This window comes from Petaurus breviceps, unplaced genomic scaffold, assembly GCF_028583685.1.
Source record: "Petaurus breviceps papuanus isolate PSGF00001 unplaced genomic scaffold, PetGlider_PUasm1.0 174, whole genome shotgun sequence".
Classification (NCBI taxonomy): domain Eukaryota; kingdom Metazoa; phylum Chordata; class Mammalia; order Diprotodontia; family Petauridae; genus Petaurus; species Petaurus breviceps.
In genome coordinates, this window is record NW_027185761.1 from 20,918,975 (window position 1) to 20,940,977 (window position 22,003).

The window sequence follows — 22,003 nt, forward strand, 5'->3', positions numbered from 1 at the left end:
GATGTGACTTTAATATTACAGATCAAACAGTTAAAAAATTAGAAGCAGATTATCTCTCTCACAGCTGTGAGGAGATAACATTCTTAACCAAAGGGAAAAGACACAGAAAATTAAAAGGTAACTGATTACATGAAGCTGAAAAACTTGTGCACAAACAAAATTAATAAGCCTAGGATAAGGGAAGTGGCCAAAATGGGGGAAAATATACATAGAAAGTTTCTCTGATAAAGGTTTAGCATATACATACATATACCTTGTTCATTTATATATAAGACCAAAAGCCAATTCCCAGTAGATGTCAAAGGACATGAACAAAGAGTCCTCAAAAGAAAAAAATTATTTTATCAATTTGAAAGACTGTTCCACCACATCACTTTGGGCAGCTTAGGTGGCACAGTAGAGTACCGGGCCTGGAGTTAGGAATTCATCTTCCTGAGTTAAAATCTAGCCTCAGATACTAGCTGTGTGACCCTGGGCAAGTCACTTAATCCTGTTTGCCTTGGTTTCTTCTTCTACGAAGTAAGCTGGAGAAGGAGATGGCAAACCCCACCATTATCTTTGGCAAGAAAACTCCAAATGAAGTCATGAAGAGTTGGACATGTTGGACATGACTGAACAAGAAGTCACTGATAAAAGAAATGCGCATCAAAACAAACCTGGAGTTTCACTTGACACCCTGAAAATTGGCATAGTTGATAGAAGATTGGAAGTCACTGTTGAAGGGGATGCAGGGAGTGAGGCATATGCATTTTTGGTCGAGCAGTGAATCGGTATGCACATTTGAGAAGCCAATTTGGAGTTGTGCAAATAAGGTAACTAAAATCTCCAAACCTCTTTGCCCTTGACCCAGACACTATAACTTGGTGTTTTTCTTTCCAAAAAAAAATAATAAGACAGTGTCTTATTATCGGGGAAACACGGTAGCACAGAATTGGAAACAAAATTGATGCCTGTCAATTGGGGAATGACTAAATAAACCGTGTTAAATGAACATAATGGAACATTCTTTATTGTAAGAAATGACAAATATAGTGAATACAGAGAAACATGAAAATATCTACACAAACTAAGGCAAAGTTAAGTAAGCAGAGCCAACAAAACAAAATACATGATAATTATCACAATGAAAGTGCAATGAATCACAAAAAAAAGTGAGTCCTGCAGAACTACAAGGAAGCACGGTTGAAAAGAAGAGGTAAGAGCAGACACTTCTCACCCACCCCTCTCCACAAGTGTTTTGCATTGCACATATTTTCAAACTTTTTCAATATATTGACCAGTTAGTCTGATTTTTTTTTCCTTTTTTGAAAAAAATACTATTTGTTATATTTGATGGCTCTCTGAGGGAGAGTTACTGGTGATGCAAAGAAAAAACATCAATAAGAACTTATTTAAAATTGTTAAGATGTAGGAAGTGAGCACAGATGATCTTAATGTAGCAAAGATATCTTGCAGATAACACAAGACTTTTAGGATGTCAGAACGGAAAGGTACTTCATAACTCACCTAGTTATCCACTCTCCAGCTCCCAACTCCTAGCTCAGTAGTCTTTTCACTGTTGCAGTTTTTCATTTTTTTTCAGTTTGGTTCATGGTTATTTCCCCCAGAGATTCTTTAAAAGATATAGTTCATTCTTTAAATTTAAAACACACACAACCACTAAAATTTGTTACTTTATTGTTCTGTTTTTTTTTTAAGTTTCAGTACAAGGATGTGATGTAGTGCATGCAAACGTACAAATCAACACTACATGATTTCAGGAATGAGATGGCTTATTCAGCTCTCAGTCTGTATCCCCATATGGCCCAAGTACAAACAAATATGCTTCCAGCTTTTGAGATCTGTTACCTGAATGCCAAGGACTAGTCTACCACACTGACCACAATGATGCAGACCTAAAAAGTACACATTAGTGTCTTAGCAAAAATACACTGGTGCTACATGTACAATAACTATGCTTGATTAGTGTATTACACAGGAAAAATACAAGGCATAATACAGAGAAACCCAATTTTATCTGACATATAAAACCAAAATGTGTTTAACACATTCTCCAATCTTAAGAAGAGAAGCTAAAAACAAACCAGCCCCTTTGGCTCCCCACAACTCATATGTCTGCTTAGAGATGATACTGTCTTGGCTCAGATGCTTACAAAGGGGTGGAACATCCACAAGGAAGGCAAGGGCTTAAAGCTAGTTTCCAATCCATGGTCCATCACCCTTCAACCTTGTGCTGACATGGTAGTGGATTTTAAGGGGCAGTAATGGATAGGGAAAAGGATCAATCACAAAGAATTCTGATCTCCAAAATACCCCATATATATCACATGAATATGGTTCCAGAAGAACTTAGCTTTGGAGTAATATTGTTTCTGTGAGGAAACGGATTTGTTTTATTTAGTACATTCAATAAACTCAGTCTAAAATGTTCCCAATAAATGCATTTCAGTGCTCTTGGAAGTTTAGAGCCTGCTGCCAGTATGACTGATTTAAGGGGTAAATTTAGTCAATTGCTTTTAATATAAATTGACAACTAAAGCAGCCCTCTCATAGGAAAAAACAGCATCTTTATAACAGAAAAGAGGTATTTAGTTCTTGAAGGTTCTCTGGGAAACTTTCTGTCATGGAGAAATGACAACCCGAGACAGGTTATCCCTTCATTTGAAGAGTCCTGGCACCCTAAACATACATACGTATACCACTGGAAATCAGAAAGGCCCTTTTAGAGTTTACAGCCCACAATTTAAGTAACATAAAATTGAAACCTGATTAACACAGTAACAATTACTCAGCTGCTACTTTGTTCCCTAAACCACTTATTATTTGTGTTCACCCATCTCAAATCCCCCCCACCACACACACACCCCTTTTCCTCATTAATAAATCAGAATTACAAGGCAAAAAGTGCCTTTTCCTCCCAATTCTAACCCTTTTCATTGGCCAGCAGGGCCAGAATGTACTTCAGAGCTTCAACAATTGTTTTTTTTTTTTAATTTCTAGAAGAGATTCCATGATAGAAACAGTGATGAGCAACAGTTGCTCACTAAAAGCAGAAAAATGACTTTTACCATCTTTTGCAAAGAACCAGAATAACAGAAACTAGAAACTGGTTCAGCCCACAGAGTGGTGAAGGGCACTCGATTTCTGGTCAGTACTCCCAGTTTTAATGCTAGAACGCTACTTAAATCTGAACGTGGCAACAGCTCCAAGTTCTTGTTAGAGCTACGTTAAATTTAACCTTTAGAAGGTTCCATAGCCACCACTAAGGGGTAAATTAAACATCCTACTTTTTAGCCTTGACATGAGGCCTCTGACGAGTCAAATAATGCAGCTGTATTATAACAAGTGTATATTGTGCTTTAAAACATACAACTCTTGGAATACTAAAAGCAGTTGTGAAAATGTCTCATCTGCTTCACTACCTTGAGGGAGGAATGCATGAAGCTGACCAGTCTGTCCCAAAAGTTATCTGCACTCTTCCTCCATTTCAAGAAAATACTCCCTTCCCATAAGGACTAGAAGAGGCCTAAGTATAAGCAGTGGTTTTTTCCAAGTTCCATGGCAAGGATTCCCAAAGAATACATACATCATCATTATATCAGCCACTACATATAAAGAAAGTTTTAGGGTTTTATTTCCTCAGGATGGTGCTTTTGGACCAAAAAGCTTATCCCTCATTGCCTTCAAACAGTAGCAACCAACTGCTGGGGGCTCGACTTGCTGACATTGGGATGTGCAAGCCACTTTGGGTTCAGAAACAAGAAGAGGCAAGGCCTAGTTAGGAATTTTAACATTCCATTGCTCACCCCTCATTCCTACCTCCCCCCCCAAAATGTTTCCACAAAATACCCTAAAAAGAGAACTGTTGAAAGGTCTCCTGTCTCTAGTATCATGTTCAATGTTTCTATTAGAGTAAACAACTACAAAGTTGGACACAGGCCGTAGTGCCGGGGAATTTGGCCTGCTTAAATAGCTGGGCTCTAGTAAGCTACATGATGGAGCTTTAATGTGACCTATCCCCACTGAGGTCCCAGACCTCTGCCTCAGCACAACCAAGGTCTGCACTTGGGTTAATGGAAGGCCAGTTTTTAAGGCTGCCCTGTAATACTGCATAATGATTAAAAGAGAAGTAATAAAACTGACCCGTGTGACCTTAGCTAGTTCTACTCTGGCCCCCACAGACCCGCACAGCATTTAGTTAATTCTGTGGTGACTATTTTAAATCCCTTCTTAAGGGGAAAAAATACATGAACAGGAAAATAGCAACTGAATGCTCACTCACCTGTTCATGTGCCCCTTTTTATTAAGTTAGTGGAAACGCCTCAGTGAAAGTGCATAGCATAAAATTGCAGATTCCCTTTCTCAATGAATGCCCCACGTGCAGCCCCCATCCACTCCTGCTCTCTACTGCATTGCGGGGCCCCCAGACAGGCGGCATTCCTGGGCTTCCTCCGTCAGTGAGCTTTCTCTTTCTGCTTGACTAACGCCTGCTTCAGCTCTTTCAAGTTCTCAGTCAGCACCTCCACCTCATCCAAGCGGCCACACTGTTTAGCATCAAAGATGTATGCCTTGATATTGTCAATCTGCTGGAGAAGCAGCTCCTCCTCTATGAGCTCGTCTCCCTCAGTCTCACTATCATCCATCTCAAAGGGGTTGGTGGACACTGGCTCCCCAAATGGGTTGCCAGGAGTAGGAGGGCTAGAATGCTTTCGATAAGGAAGCTCGTCCACTTCAAAGGGATTGAGAGTGGGGCCATCTGTATCGCCAATGGGTTCATCTTCCTCATCTTCAAAAGGGTTATATTCTTTTTTAACACTGGGGACACCTGAATGAGGCGAGGAACCTCCATGAGAACCATCTTCAGCGAATGGGTTAGTGAAGCCTTCATCTCCAGGACTAGAGACTTCTTCCTCTTCAAAGGGGTTCAGAGAAGCTGCCTCATTTGGATGCACCCCAATGTTCTGCTGCAGCGTCTCCTGACCCAGCATAGAGAATACATGTTTCTCTTTATTTGGCTCCTGGCCTGAGCTGGGAGAAGGGCTCTTAAGAGCCGCATTGCTTCGGACCAAAGAGGGACCTCGGTCCAAAACATGTGCTGTCTGGTTCTGAGGTTCCCCTCCAGATTCCTGCTGAAAGAGCTTGTCTTTGAAGTCTAAAGAATGAGTCTGTGAGTGTTGGGCAATTACCTGGGACTGTTCCCTCTCCCACTCTTTCTCCCGAAGAACCTGCAGCTGCTCCCTCTGCAGATCCTCCTCTTCCGCCTGCCTTCGGGACAGTTCAATCGCCTTCTCTGTCTGCTGCTGGTCATACTCATCCTGGAGCTGACGCAGGTTCTCCTGAAGCATGCGTACTTCATCAGCCCGGCTAGCTGCCTTGGCCTGCTTGATGAAAGATGTGATGTTGTGGATCTGCTGCAGGAGTGGGTCTGACTCCTCACTCTGGCCTGGCCCACTGGACATGGGAAGCCAGCCCTCTGCTTTCCTCACAGCACCCTTCTGGACAAAAGTCTCTTCTCCATTCACTGTGCCTCGAGAAGCCAATTCTTTCTGCCTCTCTTCCGACCTTCGCTGTAATTCTAGGGCAGCCTAAAAAGTGCAAATGCAGGAAAACAAACAGTAAGTCCTGCACCAGAGCTATCACATTGGACTACACCTTGGAGGTTCCTGCCAGTTCCACAGTCAAAGATGTTTTATACAAGTGAATCACAGTCATGTGGGGAAAGAGAAAAATGACTACATTTATATGATCTATTTCTAGGGACTGGGAAGGCAAGGGTAGAAAACAGGAATGGGTAAGGGAAAACCCCATAAGCTGGAGAACAAGAAAACAAAGAGTGAGCTTATCTGCTTCCCTAAGTCTATGAGAAGGAGTGCTAACATGGGCACCACAACCAAGAACTCCCAAAGAGGCAGCACAAACCGGGCCAACCCCCAATCACGGGCCTCACCTGTCTTTCCATGATCAGTTTCCTTTCAATTTCCTGCTTCCTTTTCTTTTTTAGTTCTTCATACTGTTCTTTGGTTGGCAGTGACATCAAACCAAGTAACTTTTCCTACAAAGAATCACAGATTCCTTTGAAATAAAATTATTTGGCTGAACATAAACACTTAACTGTAAGGGACCTTAGATTCTGAACACAAGGTATAGCCTCCCTTAGACCATAGAGGGAATTCAAAGACATTAACTATATCAGCAGTTGGAACGAAAACATTTAACCTTAAATCTCTGCTTCCAAATACAGAAGTCTTTTCCTTACAAAACCATACAAATCATACGTAAGTTATTTCTCTTTCAAAAAGCTTTTTAAAATAAATTACTAAAACTCTACACTTCCGCTTATAATTAAGAATTTTGTCACTGAACTCCCCAGAGAATGGTTAAAGCATTTCTGTCTCTGAAGGAACAGCCACACTGATGAAAAAACATTTAGCAATAAAATGCCTGAAAACAGCTCTGCTAAGAGTAGGGCTTTACCTGTACAAAAAGCGTAGCTGAATATCTTATCATTCTCTGGAGCTGCAAAGCTCTGGGATGTGGCTGAGGCTCCTGGTTCAAGCCTAGTGTTAAAATCTTCTTACTGAATTAAAATAAACACATTAATGTAATGTGCTTCACCATCAATGAAAACACAAAGGCAGAAGCTTATTTCGCAAAGAGCAACTGAGGGAGCAAAGGAGGGAACCAATAATGACAACAGACATTCCGCACTTGGAAAACAGTGCCAGACATACAGACACTCAAACCACACATGCAACACTGACCAATGGAGTTATTACTGTCTCAGTTCTCCCAATGGATAGCTAGCTGTGTCCCTCCACATCTCACAGGCTCTCTTTGCTTCCTGACAACAAAAGCCCCAAGGTATGTGTGTGGGGAACTCATTATTCATAAGCCAAAGAGCACTCTTACAAAGCACCTAATTGGAAGCTGTCAGGACATGAAAGTATGAAAGTGCTTATCTTCACTTTTAATGGCACACACTGCCAGCACACAAACACCAGAAAAGCACTCCTTTCACTGGCCTTATAACGTTTAATTAAGTGCAGAACACCGTCCACGCAGACCAGCAACTAAATTATAGCCTAAGTGCCTCATTCTTGACACCTCCCTCCAAATGGTCCTTACCTTAAAGCATCTATTAACTCATACACTTTCTGCACTTCCACTCGGAGGTCATTAGCATGTTCCAGACTGTAGGTCGTCTCCCCAGCACTGAGGAGAAAGCATACATTCATCTACATCAGATCACATCTTGTCAACAACAAAAAAAACTACATAAAAAATTAGAGGTAACATCATTAAATGAACCACCCGAAGGAAAATTTCAAGGTGAAAGTGATGTTTCAATATATTTTATGTAAGTAGAATTTCTTTGCTGAAAAGTAAATAATGACTAATCATTTTAGAAGTGAGCCTTCAATTTATAACCCCCTAGTGGAATATACTCAGGCTTAGGCCTTAAAACAAAATCCATAAAAACAAAATTTAAGTGATCTAGTTTGAACTCAAAGGATCATATCCAAATGCCAATTTTACAGATGAAAAAACTGAGCCCCAGAGAAGTTGAGTTTTCTGAGAACTTATACAGAATTATGTAAGGTAAAGCTAAAAAGAGATCTCAGGCTTCCTGAATGCCCCATCACACTGCCTCCCTGAGCTGGGTTAAAGCTAGAAAATTACATGATGTCCTATAAGACACATGGAGAGATGCTCTGAAACAAGTTCATTTAAGTAAATAAGATTTGAAGGAAACTGTTATTTTCCCTCTTAGAGGCTGCCCAGCCTAGAAACAAGCCTAATCAGGGCAGTGCATGCTACTAGTAAGAAACAGTAGGGTAGATAGAAAGAAGGTAGGTGGAATCAGGACGTCTGTGTTAGAATCCTGGCTGACAGTAACTAATGGTGTGACGTAACATAAAGACTAAGACCAGCATTAATATCACAGTGGGAATGGTGCAGTGGATGGAGCACTGGTCTTAGAATCAGGAAGACTCATCATCCTGAATTCAAATCCAGCCTCAGAAACTTACTAGCTGTATGACTCTGGACAAATCACTTCATCTACTTGCCTCAATTTCCTCATCTGCAAAATGAGCTAGAGAAGGAAATAGCAAACCTCTGCACTGTCTTTGCCAAGAAAACCCTAAACGGGCCATGAAGAGTTGGACATAACTGGAACGGGTGAACAACAAAGTGCCTCAGAGTTGTGAAGAAGTATTGTGCAAGACTCAGGCTATGTAAATGTGGATCAATTATCAGAGCTGGAACAGCGGTGGAGTCTGACTTAATCTAACCTCTTGTCCAACAGAAAGAAGGCCCTCTCCAACCTCCCTTGCATACTCCTAGTGAGGGGAAGCTCACCACGTATAAACACAGCTCATTCTAGAGCTGGTCAGCTTTCATTAGTAAGAAGGAAGCTACCTTTGTATACTTTTTATTACTGATTCTTGTTCTATCCACTGGAGTCTCAAAGAACAAGTCAACTCTTCCACATGGCAGCCCTTTAAGAGAATGATCATGTCTCCCTAAGTCTGTTCTTTTCCAGGCTAAACCTCCCTAGTTCTTTCAAATGTTCCTCATATGACATGGTTTTTAGAGTCTTTGACATTCTGGCTGTTCTCCTCTTAACAAAAATCTAGCTTGTTAATGTCCTGCTTGCAGAAAAAGAAACACATTTCAAAGATCTTCCAGCTAATGAAGGCTTGAAAATGGCGACTCAGCTACTACTTGCTGAGTTTATGCTGAGCTTATGCTGAGCAAACCCAAAAAGGCTGCAGTTTTCTTTCATTTTATGGCCTAGAGGGCAAAGCTGACTATTTTTTTTTAATGGGAGTTTTAGACTTATAAATAAATCTGTGTAATGGATTTATATATATTTCATGATGTGATAGAAGAGTATACTGAGAATTAGGAGACCTGAGTCTTAGTACCAGCTCCTCCCCTCCCTGAGCCATAAAATAAGGGGTTGGAACAGATGCCCTTTTGATATTCTCTGAGTCTTTTATACTTGCAAATAGCCTTTGTGAATGTTGTGACCTATGAACTAAAAGTCTTTTTTCAGTTCTCCAAAGACATTAGTTATTAGAGAGTCAATCTGAAGAGATAAAAAAAAATCTCATCCACACTTATTTTGTCCCTCCAGAAAGGGGAAACTAGGGAAAGGTAAGGGATGGGTGTCAAGGGACCTAGAGGTGGAGAAGAATGAAGAACTGTGACAAGAAAAAAGCAAAGCCAGGATGGAGCAAGGGAAGACTTGGAAGCAGAAATGGTAAAAAGTCTCAGGGCTGAAGATGCTTCTGAGGGTGAAGTGAAAGGGGGCAGGGGTAAGTGGTGCAGAATAAAGGCAGAAGAACATTCCCAGTCTCCTTACCTCTCATCTCTTCTCCCTCTCCCTGCACCTTTTCCTTTCCTCCTCTTACCAAGCACACCAACAGACAAAGGCAAGAGGAAAAGGAAGCACAATGGTGAGCAGCAAGGAGAAAGAAGGCATGCCAGGATGTGCCTTCTCTCCCATCATCCCTTGCCACGAAGGACCCTATTCCCTACTAAGACACTTTGGTGAGATGAGAAGCAGGGAAATGAGGCTGGGGAGAGGCAGGGGAAGAATGTCTCCAGGGGCCACAAAGTCCACAGCAACAGAGTGTGGAAAGAGGTGAGCTCTTAATCCATATGATATCTGTAAACAAATCATTTCTAAAGGCCTCAATTTCCCCATCTGTAAAATAAAGGAATGTGGAATAAATGACCTCTAAGCACCCTACAGCTTTAACATTCATGAGCCATTCTATGCTGTAGTACTTCCCCATACAAACACACACATTAATTGTACATAGTTTTTTATTATTATTCTTATTAACTGATCTAATAAAATTTTTAGTTTTCAAGTACTGAACTTTATCTAACATAGAAAACCCAAATGTACCACCTTACCAACAAGGAAAATAGATAGCAAGGTGGCTTACTTCAGTGATGCTGCCATTTTAATGTACTCAGGAGCTTTCTGGTCAACTTTCTCCATACAAATTCGTAGTTTCTGAAAGAGGGGAAGAAAAAGGGGGGGGAGGAATGGAATTTTTCCATTTCAAGAAAAATTTACTTACAAACAGATCTAGGTCAAGAGGCTAAAATGTGCCAATTTCACCCATGATGAATACAAAAGCTATTTCTTTACCAACTGACTCAACAGGGGAAGAAAACGGGAGGAGTTTTGTAGCCCTGAGTAAAGCAGAGATGACTCAATTGATAAACTAGTTTGTTCAGCAGCATGGAAGAACTGATTCTGTCACTCCTCAACAATAACCATTTCCAGTGCTCCTGTCCCACCCTGAAGCAGGAAGATTATGAAGAAAAATTATGGAGTCCCTATTCACCTTTTATCAAAGGGGAGTAAAAATCTGAGTGGTTATTTACAGAAAAAAAAAAAAGCTGAGTTAAAAAGTAACAGAAGTAATAAAGTCCACGACAAGAGACAGACTGGCCAATTTTCCTTTTCTGCCAAAAAAAAAGAAAAAAAGGAAATCTGCAGCTCCATACAGTGATTAACACAGCATTTCCTCCCACAAGGATTTAAAAAATGTTTTCAATGCAAAAAACACAAACCCTAGAAAGAGAAGTGCAACTGCTGGCAGATGGGTTTCAGCTCTCTCTGCACCAAAGGGTGGTACAAACAGGGAAGACCACACCACAAGCTTGTCTGCTACTGGAATCATTAATAACCTTGAGAAATGAGGTATGTGGGCAACCTTAAACACGACCACCCCAGCATCTCATAATCAGTCCTCTGGCCCAGTGTTCCTTAATCTCTGCCCACAACCAGGAACATTCCCCCAGAGCCAAACCTCCATCCAGCCATGCCTCTGGCCCTCCATCACCTTCTTCTTCCCATGCATCCCAGCCATCCTGCCACCATTTATCATTGTCACCAACATATTCACTTTCCTAGTCACAAGCTGGCAAAGTGAGGAAACTCAGGATGTTGCAACACACCCAGAAGCTTAGCTAGAAACAGGACCCCAACCCTGCACCGGAAATCCAGAATAACTTGAAGAGAGGAACCTGCTGCTTAAAGAATCTGGGGTACAACCAAGAAGCATACACCACCATCCTTCTGGCCACAGCCCAAGAAAGTGAGCAATGTCCACCTCATAGAGCTTCACGATGTCAGGAGTGTGCTCCTTCTCATCAATCTGCTGCTCTCTCTTAAGCAAGGCATCTTTACAGTGTCCACAGCAGCGGATCCGCTCATCATCCTTCTCATCCAACACAGAGCTAACACTGCTCATGCTACTGATGCTGCCCCTTCGAGAACCATGGACGCTATTAGGTGACTGGTTGGGACTTGTATGGGAGGTCAGGGAGGCCTCTTTGCTGGCACTGGTGAGCTTGCCTAGAAACACACAAATCACAAGTAATTCAGTAATGACCCTAAATCAGATTTCCCCTTCTCCCATTCTCATTAAGTTTCACACTTGTGCATTCATATTTGGGACCTGAAAGTTTTCCAAGTAGTTCAATTACAATAAAACAAATGTACTATTCAAATCCAGCCTCCCCAGTTCAGCTTTTGTGATAAACTTCATGGGGGTCATAGGCTAGACTTGTGCCTGGCTCCCCACTGCCCACTAAATAAAATCCAAATAAACTTCTCAGCTTTGCATTCAAGATCTTCTCTGGTCTTGTCTCAATTTACTTTTTAGCCATATCTCCTTTGACTCTACAGGCCAATCAAAATGAACTATTCAGTATTCACTGAATATATGCTCTCCCACCTCTTCACCTTTGCTCTTACTGTTTTTATCTCATGGACTACTCTTCTCATCTCAAGGACAAAAGTCTAGCCATTCTTCAAAAACTTCCTCAAATACCACCTTCTTGAAGGTTTCCTTAATCACCACCCTCCTTATACCTGGTTGAACCCCGATAGTATTTTGTTCCTCTAATGAAATTCATTACAATCCACCTTAGTACAATCATCTCTCTTTCCATGTCTTATCTCCCCTAAATTCCTAGGGGCTAGGAAGCATTTCTCAGCATAAGCATTGTAGCAGCATAAGCATTGTAGGACCACAATAAATGTAACATGTTAAACAAATAAATGGGGAGTAGTTTTCCTTCAAAGTCAGGAAAGCTCAAGTACAGTATGTACTTTGTCTCAGAAAGAAGAGTGCAGAAGGTTAGAATAAGACAGGATGAAACCAGCAGGCTTACCCAATTATGAAATTCTCAAGTTCTCTTCTACCATTAAAAAAGCGCAAGGTACATTCTTGCCAATTATACACAAAGGAAAGATCAGCAGCATCTGATCAATCAATTAACTTTTAAGAAACACTGTTCTCTTCTTTAGCTATTTTTATCTGGTTAGTATGCATTCCTGATCCTAATGGAAGGATCCAAATATAAAACCAAGTTCTTAAATCTGGACCACCAATGACAAGGCTCTAAACGTAAGATGTACTCAGCAAGGTAGAGTCCCCCATAAAGTTCAACCTGAATGGCCAACACAGCTACTCCTTCACTCTCTTTACCATCATCTTAGCTACAAAGGACAACAAAAACACCTCATCCATCCCATGTTACCTACTTGCCAAGGGAAGGCTTATCAGCTCCATACACTTCTTGCACATGATTGATCCACAAAGGCGGCAATGGTGACGGCGGTTACGGATGCTGAACTTGTTTCCACAGTCAGGGCAGAAAGGAACATCCTGATCATTGACCCATGGCACAACCGACTTTTCTATCGCTTTTATGGAAAACCAAAAATACAAATGGCATCCTTGAAACTGATTTGGTCAGTCAAATACATATATGACAAATGAACTTGGAAAACATTCTGAACCCACCTCTTACTTTAGCAGACTCAGTATTTGTTCTGTCAAAGGCTGTAAGCTATCAGAGAAAATGGTTCCAGATGGAAGAAGTCAGGTAATGAGCATACTTTAATTAAGATAATCATTATGAAAGTTAGAACAATTCAACTGTCCCCAGAATTCTGTCTGTAATCTATAACCACCTAATCAAAAATTACTTCTCTGTTCAACAGATTCAAGTGGTTTCTGCAGTCAATTCTATGTCCCCTGCGGACACAGGGTAACCTCTTCCCCATAATAATTCCCACTATACCCAAATTCCATTTCTCAGTTGGCAAACTGAGACTGTCTTCTCCTCATCCCTCCCTCCCTCCTAAAAAAAAATACACAAGGATTTTTGCATAGAGGCCAATAAGTGCATGTAGTTGAAAATAAATGATTTTTAGGAAACAAAGATAGAAAGTATATATGTATTATATAAGGATCAGCCTTCATCACCAACCTAGCTGCAAGCAATTTTTTTTTTGGTCACAGCAACACCTATAACCCATTTATTAAGTTGTAGAAAAGTTGGTATCTACTCTGGTAATGAGAGCATTCACACAGATGAGACCAGATCATTGGAGCACTGAAGTTAAGGCAAAAAAAAAAAAAAAAGCAGAGGAGAGCTCTCATATCAAACAACAGAATGGTCTATGTAAAAATGTGTTACTGCATGATGTACATATCCCAGTCTAAAAAGTCCTCACAGAAAAAGTTCCTAATTCCAAAGGTTTTTCAGGGTCCCACCCTTCAGATGAAACAACATAATATAACCAATTACAAAGTTATCAATTAGGACACCTAAAGGAAAAGCAATTGGGAGAACTAAAAAGCTTTTTAATAAAAAAACTGTTATTGGTGACGGTTTTAGACACAAAACAGAAAAAAGAAGCCAAATCTGTCAAATTTGTCTATACAAAATGGACCTACGGGAAGTATCTAGTATAGTCTAATTCCCTCATTCTGTAGATAGAACTGAATTAATATGGTCATTTAAATAATTTAAGACTTGTCCAAAGCCACAACGCTAGTTGGTGACAGACCCAAGGCTAGAAGTCATGTCCCCTAATTTCCAGTCCAGTACTCCAAGTATTTTTTCTGCTATACCATGCTAACATTGCTGCATGAAGCAAATCCTTTAGCAAAATCAGCCTATTTTTTACCAAGTGACCCTTGGCAAATTACTTAACCCCTCTATCTCAGTCTCAGTTTCCTCATCTGTAGAATGGGCATAATAGCACCTACTTTACAGAACTGTTGTGAGGCTCCAATGAAATAAATTATATATATAATAATATATATAAAACACTTAGCTATTATTATTATTATTATTGCTAAATTCCAGTGATTATATATCATAACCTTCTTGAGTCTGAAGTGAAATATTTCTACATTAGCACCAGTCACCCAAATCATACACTGGCACATTAACTTTTCCTTGCCTCTATTACCAAATCTACATATATATTTGCCCAAAAAAAGGGGAAAATTCTTACCTTTTCCAACCTGATTATTAATTTATTGACTTCGACAACATAGTGATCAATTCTGGCAGCTCGGTGTTTTTTGAAGTCAGAAAGATGACTTCTCACAGCACCTAAGGGACAGGAGAGAAAAGAAATAATATCAATTATGTATAGGAAACTACTCATTTCTTTACACTGTATTTACTATCTATCTCAATTCCAATGAAATTTTAAACGCAAATTTTAAAGACAAAAATACCTAGGTTTTTAGCAATATTTAAATTGGAAACAGGACATCTGCTCTGAGCTTACTAGCTCCAGTGATTATCTTCTTATAACCCTGCATCCAAAGAGGGTCTCTCCACCACAGTCTGGCCCCAACCTCCTATCCAACGTCATCACATACTACTCCAACACAAACTTTACTGTAGGACAAGCTAGTCTAATCCCTCATAGTTCTGAATCCTTGTTCGTGCTCTTCCCCCTAAAATTCCTCAATGATCTCCTTTAAACAAATCTCCATGATGTTTCCCTGACCACTTTTAAGTTATAATGAAAATTTCCTTCCAAGAGTTCTTCCTCCTTTAACCTCCTGGTACCAATCACTTAACTCTTTATCATATGCTGAATTGTATGTCAGTGATTAAATACCTATATCCAGAGGCAGCAAGTATATAGTGTGCTGCACTTAAAATCCAGAAGACCTAGTTCAAATTCTGTATATCTGAAATGAACCAGCTGTGTGACCACAGGCATCTCTGAGCTGCCTTGATTTCTTTACCTGTGACATAGAGATACCTCACAGGATTGTTATAAAGTTCAAATGAGAATTATGCAAAATGCCTTAAAAATCTTGAAGTTACATAAATGCCAGCATTCTTATCATCATTTTCCCAACTATACTATAAGCTCATTTAAATTATATTTACCTCGGTGAATATCAACTTCCAGAACATAAAACACACCTGATTTTCCAACACTGTTTGCGAACAATCATGAGCCAATCCATTAATTATCTAATAGATTTCCCATGGCTACAGTTTTGTATCTGGGTTTCTAATGGGCTGTTTTAGGCTTTCAAATCTGACTTATTTTAGAATGGATTCTGGCAGGTTCTCTCCCCCCCATACTCCCCATCTCCATGTAAAATTTCTATCTTCATTCGTACTTTAATCTACAATTTTACAATTCAGAGTAATACCTCCTGTGGTAAGACTGTACAATGTACCTGGGAAACATACCACTAATAACCAACATTAATTACTATAGGCTATATCATACTGGGGCTTCTTCAGCTTAGTGAAGTATAACTCATTTGAAAAAGAAATCAGTAGTTATATTGTCATTAAACATCTCAGTAAAAATCAACACAAGTTGCTACCTCGGTGTACTGGAACAGAGCCTTTTCTTACCAAGTTCCTGTGGTTCCCACATGTATGGATCTACCCCTCCATAGCTGAAAGACTCATATCCTTGTGTCCCAGCCTCTGACCGATCATCTTCTCTTTTCAACAATTTATTCTTTGCTTTCTTAGCCTTCTGGACAAGACCTTGGAAAAAAATGAACCAAGTAACACAAGTGAATTGCTAAAGCCTACGTAATAAGATTCAAGTTTTGAAGACAACCTCTGAAAAAAAGTCATATTTTAAAACTATTTTGCCTGATATAAAATCATTAAGTATCTCAACAGGATCAGAAAAGGGACAGAGAGACAAAAACATATCATTACAGAAAGACAAGTGATGTTTTAGAATTTTCTTTAAAACATTCTACTTAAAAATACATTATTATTTAGCAGTTAAAAAAATTAAACTTTGGTTAATTCCATTAAAAATTTTTCTGGCCAAAATCAACGCTAAAATATAGTAATAAACAAATATAATAAATACATTTATTAGGAGTACTAAATAAGCTGAGCACTTAATAAATGGTGAGAATTAGTTGATTTAGTTGATTTCCAGTGCTAAGATATGAAATCTTTACTAATGTAGTAAAGCACTTTGTACCTTTAGAGTTCTTGCTTTGATCTATTCCAAAGATACAAACCTTTTCCATACATATTAAACATAAGGGCGTATACTTGCCCTCAAAAACTTTATATTTTAATAATCTTCCTTAAGTTTTTCTAAGATTTTTTTTGGAGGGCAGTTGGGGTTAAGTGACTTGCCCCAAGTCACATGGCTAGTGTGTCAAATGTCTAAGGCTGGATTTGAACTCAGGTTCTCCTGACTCCAGGGCCGGTGCTCTATTCACTAAGCCATCTAGTCACCCCTAAGATTTTCTCCAAATAAGAAACTGGATCTAAGTTAAATGCTTTCAATAAGATAAAAAAAAAATCAAAACTGCTTATTATTTCCTCCATGAGTCCTTCCCTGAACTTCCCAACCCAGCCAGAAGTCATCTGTCCCTTCTCTGAATTATAGAAATTTGGATGTCCATTACTGCAATTTCATAATCTATCTTGTATTTTACTTATATACACATCTTATCTGTCCAACTTGACTGTAAACTTCATGAGGGCAGACACCACAGTTTCATTCACCTTTGTATTCCCCATAACACCTCACTAGCACAGTATTCTGTACATAGTAGACAATCAATATATATTTGTCTTATGAATAAACTAATAATTAACATACCAACACTATTATAGCCACAGAGATGTTGTTCAAAATCTCAAATAAGAAATTCTACCTCCATTGCTTTGTTTAAAAGTAACTTCCTCTTGGTGATTATAACTGATATCTACTTAAATGTTAATTTTAAAATAAAATGATAGGATTAATATAGTCTTTCTAGTAATATAAAGTATTTTTGGAGATATATTAATAGCAACAAATGGTGTACAGTCCACCTCCATAGCTCTAGATGCTTTACAAGAAAACATCTGGGAAATATTGGAATTTCTAAAGCCTGCATAAAGGCAGCTATGACCAGCTGGTAAAACTGATATGACTGATAATGGCATAGAAACTTCTTTTTTTGATATAGTGATGCTAATAAAGCAATCATCCTAATTATCAGTCACCCTACAGTATTTTTTCAAATAGGTGGAAAAATAAGGCCCATAAGAACTAAATAAAGCTGTTTTAAAAGTACTGTGATCATCCTTACTAATAACGAGGCAAAGGTTATAGGACAAAAATGAACAAAAAGTTGCAAGGCTGAAAACTGGAAATATTAACGCACTTTGCAAACAAGGCTAGATGGCTCCACTCTAGAAAGACTGTACCATTTCATTTCTATTGAGTGTCCCTGAAATACTTCCTAGTAAACTTCTCAAAATGGGTGTGGCCCTTCATCAGGAAGCTAATTAGAAATAATTCTACTGTATTTATTTTTAAATCATCTTTTCCAAAATAACTGAGAGGCAATCTCAACTCTACACTACACCTTCCCCTATTTAGGCAAAATTACCATTATGATAACTAGGTCCATGTCAATAAATCAAAACCCAAAGGTCCATACAACAATGAAGTTTTCTTAATCAACAACTGGTGCTACTTTGCCATATAACTTTTCCATGAACTCCAGGTGTAGCAGATCCAAAATTAGCCCCTTTCAGTTCAATATCTGTTATTAAGCTAACCTTCTTAAGCCAGCCCTGTGATGTTTGTGATATAAGAAAAAGTGTGGTATCCTCTGACAAGGCCTTTCATTAACCTTCAGTGTCACAAACATGATTGTTAGCTTCTAAAATTGGAACATCTGTCAAGCTGGGTCCACACAAAGGTCACCCTTTCCATTCTACAAAAGACTCCCTGGGACCTCTAGAGGACTTTATAAACTAACCTTTTAACTATATAAAAATTAAAACTCCAAAATGGGAAAATAGAGGAAATTTAAAGGATTCTCAGGGTTCCTTTAAATAATGTCTCATTTCATCTATTTTAAATAAATCACCTGAAATACTCTGTAGATATAAACAAACTTTTTTTTCTGGGACAGAGTGTAAATGAAACAATCTAAGAATGTTTTGTTGTTGTTGTTGTCTAACTCCCCCCCAAAAAAATTCTGGGAAGTTCTGGGTAAATTTTTATCAAAAATGACACTAGGAAGCAGAAAGGCGATATGATGAGAATAAATCTTACCAATAATCTAATATATAACCCTAGGCCCAATTCACACTCTCAGTGACCAGTGGATGAATATTATGGAAGTGTCTGTTGTATCAAGTACCAAAAACTAGGAACAGACATACATCACTACACACTACTTCTTTGTAGAGAATAGAGGTACACATTGTAAAATGGCATTAAGGACCTTGAACCAAAATCGCCAGGTTAAAGATGTTACTGATCACATTCTTTTTAAAGCTTTCTTCCCCCCAGCAACTCTAGTTCTGCTCTGTCTGAAGTCAAATCATCCTTCGTGATCCTAACGAATACTTTGTTGTTGGTATTTTGACAATATGGTGGTCAATATATAGTTAGGGAAAGGAGAGAGAAAGAGAAGAGGTCAGTGAATCCATTGGTATAGGGAGCTCCTTGTCAGAAACTTCTTCCACCAATTCAGGCTGGCACTTTCACTGCCAACTTCTCTGCCAGACTTAAGAGTAACGTAGAGCACTGAGAAGTTAACTGACTTGCTGCTCCCCCCACCCTCCAGGCTGTAGGTGTCAGAGATGAGACTCGAACTTGTCTTCTAGCCAATTTTTTATACCCTATGCCATGCTGCCTCTCTGTGCTAGGGAATATATTTGCTTTTCCCCCATTCCCATCACCACCCTTTCTTACCTCCCCGCCCTCCATCACCCTATGCAGAATCTTGTAAAGATAAAATGTAAAATTAGCATCTTATTTCCTCTTGTGTGCAAGCTGCCCTGATGAGAACAGTTTGCTGGCTCATTAGATTAAGTGGAAAACTGTCAAATAGAAAAGGAATTCTACTCTCTAGCAATACTTACAGGCTTACAGAACCAAAGGTAGTGCCAGCTGATGACTACAAAAACAAAGCCTGTGATGTGAAATATCAAAGCATTCTACCTCTCACTGCCCCACAGTCCAATGAAAACAGTAGCTTCTTACTTTTTATCTGCCCTTTGACATCCCGGTCCTCACTGGAGTGTTCTTCTTCATAATGTGACTGAAGCTGATAAAAAGACTGTAGGTCCTTTAAGCAGAGAGGGCAAAGGAAACCCTCCCTCACTTCCCCAGGATCATCAAGAGATGCCATGACGGTCCTATCACTTCTAGAGGACGAGGAGCCGCACAGGAGCTCAGCAGCACAGGCTGCCCCAGGAGGCTAGCTTAGAGAAGCAGGCAGTGCAGGAGAGCCTTATGCCCTCCATGAGGGGTTTCGTGTCAGCAATTTAAGAATCCTGAAAAATAAATGGGGAAAAGCCAGGTGAAGTAGCTCCACTGGCCTCCAGAATGCATTTGTACCTCTAAGGATTCGCAAGAGCGCTTGACATGAAATCAGAATTCAGAACAAGAGTGATTTCTGAAAGCTCTGCAACAAAGGCACGGGCCCGACATAACCCAAAGGACCCCAATAAACAAACACGTGACCCGTGAGCTGTATCGGAGCTTCTAGACTTCTCCGGCCTCGGGATCCTTTTACACCCTTAAAGACTGGAGGCCCCGAAGAGCTTGTGTTCACGCTGGTCACATACATATCGGTATTTACTGCAGTTGGACATTTCAAAGTCTTAGCTTAATGTGGAAGCAGGTGTGAGCTCCGATACCCCTTCCAGAGGTTCCGGGGATCCCCACGAGTCCTCGGATCGCACCCGGAGGACCCCGATCTGGACTAAATCCAATCCTTGACGCCACCCAATGAAATAAAAAGCTCAAGACACTGAACTTCAGAAGGAAAGATAAAGACCAGCCTAAATCAGCCCGCTCCCTGCGCGCTGCCTCCGGACCCTCGGCACGTCCACGTTACATACAAATCCTATGATTTCCGTGGAAAGAGACCCCCGGGGTCAAGGGCCCCACGCCCCACTGGGTGGGCAGCCTAGTCCTTCTAGGGGACGCGGATCCCCATCCACCCACACAGGGCGCCGACTCGGGGGGCCTCCCGGCCCGGAACGAGCTCGGCGAGGCCGGCGCCGGACCGGCCGGACCTCGGACGGGGGGCCCCCGGAGCGCCCCAGGCACACGCGGAGGACCCCATCGGTCAGCAGCTGCCAGGACCGTCAGCCCCCTCCCTCCCGCGGCCCCCTGCCCCCTCCCCAGGCTCCAGCCCAGAGCTAAAGGAGTGGTGACGGCCGGACCCTCCCTCTCCCCCCCTCCCCACAGAGACACCCTAGCACCGACACGCCCCCTCCCCTCCCTCCTCCCAGAGCTCCCCTCCCCCTCCCTCCAGCCTCACCTCCCGCCTCCCTCCCCGAACAGGCCACGATGCGATGCGGGGAGGGAGGGAGGGGCGCACTCAGTACCGCTGCGGGCTGGCGGGGGTCCCTGGCTCGGGCCGGTGCCACTGACGGGGCCGGGCGGCTCGCCCCTTCTCAGTCACTCTCCCCTCTCGCTGGGCCCAAGCGGCCATCACACATCCATCCTTTCGGCCCTCGGCAAGAGAGCCTGCGCCGCAGGCAGGGCAGGCACGCATTTATCGAGCACCGAGCTATCGAGTCACCCCAGGCGGGGAGGGAGCGGAGCGAGAGTCGCGTGAGATGGGCATCTGCGCAGGCGCCACGGAAGAATGGGAGACTGGGAGTGGGGAAGAGGAAGAGAGAATCAGGTAGAAGCCAGCCCCTCCCCCAGCCGCATTTTACAGATGGGGAAACTGTGTATCTATCCACACACATGTGCTTCTGTAATTATATGGTTACTGCCTCTGGTTCTGCAGTCTATAATTATGTATAGGCACATGGTGACCGTGTAGTTAGAGCGTGGTTCTGCGCAGCTCTCTATGTAGTTACGTAATTCTACAGAGGCGTATGGCTATGGGGGCTTGTAGCTATATAGGCGTGATGACAGATGTGTACAGGCACATCATTGCAGCTGTAGTTACCTAGTCTTACAGTTAGATGGAGTTTTAGATGCAGAGTTATAGTAGAGGGGTGTCGTCACTGTAGACAACTCTGTGGATAGGTACTTCTAGTTAGACATGTTTACAGGTGTAGTAGGCCTACACATTCAGCTCCACCTCTTCCTGACCCCCATTTGGGGTTTTCTTGGAAGAGATACTGGAGGGGTTTGCCGTTTCCTTCTCCAGCCCATTTTACAGATGAGGAAACTGAGGCAAACAAGGAAGTGACTTGCCCAGCAACTCTCTGCTAGTAAATGTCTGAGGCTGGATTTGAACTCATGAAGAGGAGTTTTCCTGATTCCAAGCCTAATGCCACCTAGCTGCCACTATATGTAGTTATATAATTAAATATAGTTATGTATAGTAGTTATATAATATGTAACTGTTTATAGTTATATAATTATGTAATTATATGTAGATATTCATATATATAGTTATATATAGTTGTGTAGTAACATAGTTATATAATAGTAGTTATCTATAGTTATGTAGTTACAAAGTTATATAAATATATAGGTATATGTAGGTACATAGTTATATATAGTTAGGTAGTTATAGTTACATATAATTCTTATAGTTATGTAGTTATATAGTTTTTATATAGTTATATGTAGGTATATAGTTAAATATATAGTTATGTAGTTATACAGAGTTATATATTATATGTAGTTATTTAGTTATAGATATATAGTTATATAGTAACATAGTTT

The 22,003-nt window shown here is 40.7% G+C and overlaps 1 protein-coding gene across 3 annotated transcripts; it reads right to left on the minus strand.

Moving 5' to 3' along the window:
- Positions 1–1,660: 1,660 nt before the first annotated feature.
- On the minus strand, positions 1,661–20,900 carry RBSN (rabenosyn, RAB effector). Of its 3 annotated transcripts, none has more exons than XM_069083872.1 (12): positions 20,701–20,900; positions 19,346–19,638; positions 15,730–15,867; positions 14,348–14,448; positions 12,843–12,888; positions 12,581–12,742; positions 11,142–11,386; positions 9,963–10,033; positions 7,126–7,212; positions 6,475–6,577; positions 5,948–6,052; positions 1,661–5,585 (listed from the first exon to the last, which is right to left on the minus strand). In XM_069083872.1, the coding sequence occupies exons 2-12, from the start codon at positions 19,491–19,493 to the stop codon at positions 4,455–4,457; spliced, it is 2,337 nt and encodes a 778-aa protein (XP_068939973.1). In that variant the 5' UTR covers positions 19,494–19,638; positions 20,701–20,900; the 3' UTR covers positions 1,661–4,454. The 3 variants fall into 3 exon arrangements, with proteins under 3 accessions (XP_068939973.1, XP_068939974.1, XP_068939975.1); XM_069083873.1 differs by having other exon boundaries at positions 20,634–20,900; XM_069083874.1 differs by lacking the exon at positions 20,701–20,900 and adding an exon at positions 20,124–20,331.
- Positions 20,901–22,003: the final 1,103 nt, after the last annotated feature.